General features: G+C 44.3%; 1 protein-coding gene across 2 annotated transcripts in view; it reads left to right on the top strand.

The window, feature by feature from the left end:
• Positions 1–2,849: 2,849 nt before the first annotated feature.
• LOC147110955 (metabotropic glutamate receptor 7-like) overlaps positions 2,850–6,000 on the top strand; it is a 1,230,052-nt gene continuing 1,226,901 nt past the window's right edge. Inside the window, exon 1 of one of the 2 annotated variants that reach the window (XM_086001375.1) lies at positions 2,850–4,035. In XM_086001375.1, coding sequence (XP_085857501.1) covers positions 3,538–4,035 — 498 coding nt within the window. In that variant the 5' untranslated portion in view covers positions 2,850–3,537. The remainder of the gene's footprint in view (positions 4,036–6,000) is intronic. The other variant, XM_086001374.1, reaches the window with a different exon arrangement.

Below are 6,000 nucleotides of genomic sequence, written 5' to 3'. Positions count from 1 at the left end.
CTGCACCCTCTCCAAGGCCAATACATCCTTCCTGAGGTGCGGTGTCCAGAACTGAACACAGTGCCCCTGATGGGGTCTGACCAAGGAGTAAAACCTCAAAGGAGGTAAAAAGACTGGCTTTCAAATACCTTTGCTTTCCATTGCAAAATTAAAGCTCAGTTTTGAGGGCTGTTCTTAATAAGTTCAGCTTTCTAAAAATAGAAATAAATAGAGAAGCTATGACCGAAACGGGTCTAAAAAAAAGTAAGCCGCAGCGGACTGGTGGGTGAACTTTGTTTTCATACCCAATCTAGCATATATAGTTTGTTGGTGGGAAGTTCAGCTGAGTTGATTGTCTTTATCCACATGAGGGCATCCTGGTATCATTATTGAGCTACTGAATAAAATATGCCAGCACTCCCTCCGTGAATTGATGATAACCAAAAAGGTGGCTTTGTGTTGCTTTCTCTTGTCAGATAAATGCAAAACGACTTCAAGCAAGCTAGACCGAAAAGAATGACGCCATTTTATTGGTGTATTAGGAATTTGGGGAGCACATTTCTAACAAAAAAACTATCTTCCATCAAAGGGCAATAATTTGACTGCTGCAAGAGAGACGAACATCAAAAGAGTATCATTTAAGATCAGAAATGAATTACATAGAACCTGGCCTACGTTAACCCTTTCCCACCCAGAGCAGCTGCGATTTGGCCATGATCTCTCTCACTGGAAGTGATGGAAAAACGTTAAATGCAAAAAGAAATTTACTGTTTACAGTGAAAATACTTCAGAAAGTTCTCTCCTGGAGTTAGAGGATGAAAGCACTGTGTCCTCCATCTGGGAGCATCACATTGTTTTTAGCGGCTGAACCAAAGTGCTTTCAGATCCTAATGATTGCACACCAAAAAGCGCTAGATGAGGAAATGAAATATGATCTACTGATAATTGCTGTTAAGTGGCCCTTAGATAAACAGATAAAGGCTCTGGAATCTGATAGTTAATTAAACCGCCTCCTTAGTTGGAAATATATTTTTAAATGCTTGCCTTATTTCTGTGTGAATTATTCTTTGATCAGAAGAGACAACAGTTTAGCACCTGAGCAAATGGAAATTTTATTCATGATCTTTTGAGCGCAGTGCAAACCAGTTCAGCTGTTATTTGCACCCCAGATGCGAGCTGGGAATATGCAGACACTACACTAAATATGAGACAGCCCCGATTGCTCAGTGGCGGGGATTACAGTGCATTAATCTTACTGCTTTAGGTTCTCCGGGCGATGATATATAGAGAATGCCATTTAAGATCACTGCTGTTAAGATTAAATCCTAAAAGCCGCACCTTGTCGTCTCTCAAACAGGGTTCCTCTGACAGCCGTATTAAATATGATGATTAAGGCAGTTCTGTCATCTGCTAAATTATCAGTAACCACAAGAATGTGGGATGGCAGGATTGGTGACACAACACACATCGTTGCATAATTCATTGTGTCTCCTGTGGGGGAATCTCTTATTTTTAGCACAAGTTTACAGTAAAGTTTGCTCTGCAATCGTTCGCAGGTGACGTGGACTGTGCGGCAGGGTCCGAAGCGCCGAGGGGTTTTTGTTTTTAAGAGCCGGCTGTTCCATTAATTGCGGTTGCCCTAAAGCTTCTCGCTGATGTGGCAATCCGTCTTTCAGGTCAAAATGAAATTCAAGTTGCCCTGAGAGGCTCCCTGGGCTTATTAACAAAAAGGGGGCCCTCACGGTTCAAGGGTTTCGGTGTTTCCGATTGATGATTGAATCATCCTCATCGATTAGTCCAGCCAGGGAAAGAACGAAAGGGAGTGATGGGGTGGAGGGCAGGTTTGAGTAAATGGGAAAAGTGATGATGGTGCAGGGCGAAAGGAGGCGATAATGAGACAGGTATCGAAACACTTTCACTCGGGTGCAAAGCCCTTGGTTTACACGCCGTTTTCCTTATTAAAGTTCGGATGACACAAACCAGTTGTGACAGATGCTTTAATCGGATTCTAGTTTTCTTGAAGCCGCTCCGCTGTAATGTTATGACGTTACCTGTCGCGTCTGCAGGAATTACCTGATTTAAAAAAAGTTTATCTGGTAGCAAACGCAGCCAGTAACAGCGCCCACTGCTCCCCGCTTCCCAAGCGATGGTCAGATAAGCGGGAGCTGGACAAGGAGGAGAGATCTGCTAATAGCTCGGATAGGGGACAAGGGAAATTCAACTCAAAGGATGAAGTAAAAACTAGAAGTAAAGGATTAAAACAAACCATCAAGGTGCATGCACAATAGAATGGCAAGGGGGAAACATACAAACTATGAACAATTCACACTGGGGAAGGGGGATTGACCCATTCAAGGCAAGACTGCAAGTAGTAATATTGCCACAAAACTCAAACACAGTATCAGGCTAAAGATGAAGAATGGTGTGTCATTGTAGCTTTCTGAGAGGTTTTTTTTGCAAGCCCATTTTCCTTCTAATCCAGCGGATCAGATTTCCAGTAAAGAATCGAATAAAGAATTCATAGGCATCCCACATGACATGCTCTTCTCGGCTGCAATGAGCTGTTGAAGAATTCAGCAGCAATGGCAAATAAAGCCCTCCTCTCCCGCCCAACCAACCTCTCTCGGACATCAACCCGAGACTCAAAGCCAGCCGATCACCATCACTTGCTGCATGCCGGAGCGAGAGACTCTCACTCTCCCCCCGACAGAATGCAACGTGATGCACGGCCACAAGGTAGGGGCGCAAGCAACTAATGCATTTTATAATCATGCAGCATTTTAAATTAAACTTAACCATGCTTGTCTAACAATTCGGGGGGAGAGGCTGTTGCGTGCAATGGGAGGCTGTGTTTTAATGTCTTGGGAGGATGTTTAAGGATTATTGTTATTTTTAGTCTGTTATGTGTATGGATATTAGTAGTTGATCGTGTCTGTTTTCCCCAGGAGCAGGATTGCTACCCCTCAGCCCTGAATCGTTGGTTTGCTAACTGCAGTGATACTGGGTGGAGTTGGGACACAGCGTCATTGCTTTCAGCTGAAGCCACTTGAATTCTTTCTGTGTTTTTTCTCTCTCCACCCCCCCCCCCCCCCTCTCTCTTCTCTGTTGTGCGAGAGTCTTTTCACTGGTAGAATCGAAACGATCGGGGACTGGATGGAGGTCTACTGCAGAGAGCGGCTCATGCTCAGAATCATGCCGACACCACACGCTCCTTCAGCGGAGAGAGATTCCATGTAGACCCGCTGGGCGACAGGAGCCTTAGGGGAGGCGGGTCTGATTTTCCCCCCCCAATCTACGCATGGATCGTCTTTGTGCAACAACTAGTCCAACTTTCAATGGGCTATTTATTGGAAACAGATTAACGGAGATCGTGAGATTTTAGTGAAAATTTCCGTGTATATATTTATTTAAAAATACAAGCAAAGGTAGGGTATGTTCAGCAAGCCTGTTGCCCTGTGTATTATGACTGCTGATATTGCCATTGCTGTTGTACACTAAAATAGGTGCCTTTTTAACTTAGTTGGATTACAACTCGAGAGAGCAGTTGGGAGGTTAACGATGATCTGTTCAGGGAGCGCACTGCACACCTTGTGGAGATTGCTTTGGTGGGCAGCAGTGGTCTGCGGAGTGAGCTTAGCCCAAGAACCTTATGCGACTCATTCCATTAGAATAGACGGAGAGCTCACCTTGGGTGGCCTTTTCCCAGTTCACGCCAGAGGGCCTAAAGGGACGCCCTGCGGGGACCTCAAGAAGGAGAAGGGGATTCATCGCTTGGAGGCGATGCTTTACGCCTTGGACCAGATCAACAGCGATTCCGATCTTTTGCCCAACATCACTTTGGGAGCTCGTATCCTGGACACCTGTTCCAAGGACATCTACGCTTTGGAGCAATCTCTTACTTTTGTTCAGACTCACATTCAGAAGGATACCACGGATGTAAGGTGCACTAACGGGGAACCCCCGATCTTTGTCAAACCGGAGAGAATAGTTGGAGTCATTGGGGCATCGTCCAGTTCTGTGTCCATCATGGTGGCCAAAATACTGAGACTCTTCAAGGTAGGGAGAGACCACTTTTCATCTTTTCAATACATTTCGAAAGTGTCAGTACTGTCACATCGCACCCCCGACACTGCCAGTGGCGTGTTCTTTCTGCTACAGTCTAAGAGGCTGCTGTCACGGCCGCGCTCCTGAATGCGAGCTTTATGAAGTAGTAGCTCAGAACAAGATTAAAAGCGTAATACTGGCCTTTAGTTTGGGGTGGACTTTAATTTTGCTCCCTGAATATAATCCCAACCACCCCAATAACCCACGTATAATCTGTTACTCCAACTCCAAGTGGGCTGGTGCGATCGATAGTATATTGAACAGATTTATGGCCCATTTCAGATTGTAACACTTGGTCCCTGTAAACGATGGATGAGATTCCCATATATTCCCGCATATACATATCTCACACACATACATACATATCACACATATATATATCACACATATACATATATATTACAATATAAAAGTGAATGTGTGTGTGTGTTAAGATGACAGTAAAGTGTTCTACAATGGTAAAGAAGTTGGACAAACAAAATTAATGTTATATTAATTTTTAATAAGGCATACCTTTTTAGTTTGCATTTTGAAGGGCACTTAATGTACTTCTGATTGTTGATGTGCGGTAATATTTACTGCCTCCCAGAGCCCTTTGGACAGCAGCAAGGCAGATTCCAATTTGCTCTGGGTAGCGCTGCCTCAGTGACGGGAACCTTTCTCGCCACACTTGGAGAAGGCTGTGAATTTATAATACGCTACCAGAGGGTTCAACATCAACAAGCTGACGATTTAAAGTGATTTCCCGTCGAAGTGAGCTGGGGTAGAATCTGTGCAGAGAGCGGTCGAGCTTCAGCACCTGGGAGAGGGAAATAACCAGCAGGTAGAGCAACTGATGGCCAGTGAAATAAAGATAAATTGATGAGGTGTTGGCCAAGACTTGGAGACTTGGCTATGACAACATTCATTAAATTAAAGGAGAGTTGGTTTTAAATAGCACAGGCTGTTGGCAGCACTATCTGGCTGCAGACTTGAGATCTGTTTAAATATTGCATCAACATGTTATTTTTAGCAGCTTAACCTTATCAGATGTGTAAAATCAAGAATCTAAGCAGATATTGTAACGACACAAGGGACACTATCGGATCACTTGGGCTGAGGGCACGGGTGTGTATATATTAATTACACTGGGCAGATCAGGGAATCAGGCTCGTGTTACTCTGCGGCGATGAAGCCACATCAACTCTCGGTTAAAACGCTTCTTACCACTGTAGCTGGGGAGTGAAAGGGGGACGTGACATTTTTGGAATTGTAAAAACCTAAATGTTCATTTAAAGAGGCGAAGATTTTTTTTTAAAAAGGGGACTTTTGTAACAGCGTGTCCTAAATGATTAGAATCGCCTATTAAGTCATTACTGCTGAAGTTCTGAGGGGTGTGGGGAATTTCACTAACATTTGGACCCGCGTCAGACGTCCCTTAAACGACAGGGAGGGTCCATCCCGTGAGGGGAGACACCGGTTTGGACTGTTGCTATCACGCTAAACTGAAGTCAATTGAAGGAATCCGTTGATTTATAGGAATCACGAGGGTTAATTTTGAACCAGTGCCCCTTCCACGTGTGAAATATAACAAACGTATTCAACACAACGCGCGAGTAGGACCAGAGATCCCTATCACTTGTCAGGGCTGTCAACACGGGAGATGTTAAGAGAAATGTCTGATCAGAAACACTGAGGCAGATCACAACCCCGTTTGAACACATGGAGGCGGGTTATTGACACCGAGTTGCGTCAAAATAAATGGCATCTTAAAAGCCAAAGGAGCCAGTTTCTCTCCAAGTGATGGCGGAGAGCTTTGATCAATACGCATTTTAGTACAGATATGACATATTTTAATATGTGAAAGCGGCTAGAAACCAGTTTCCCTTTGCCTTAGCCCCCAGACCCGTTTACGTCAATACATATTACATTGCAGTA

This window comes from Somniosus microcephalus, chromosome 11 (genome assembly GCF_052327205.1).
Source record: "Somniosus microcephalus isolate GS21.2 chromosome 11, FLI_Smic_1.0, whole genome shotgun sequence".
Classification (NCBI taxonomy): Eukaryota; Metazoa; Chordata; class Chondrichthyes; order Squaliformes; family Somniosidae; genus Somniosus; species Somniosus microcephalus.
The sequence above is the reverse complement of the archived record's forward strand: the minus strand, read 5'-3'. Positions and strand labels throughout refer to the sequence as shown.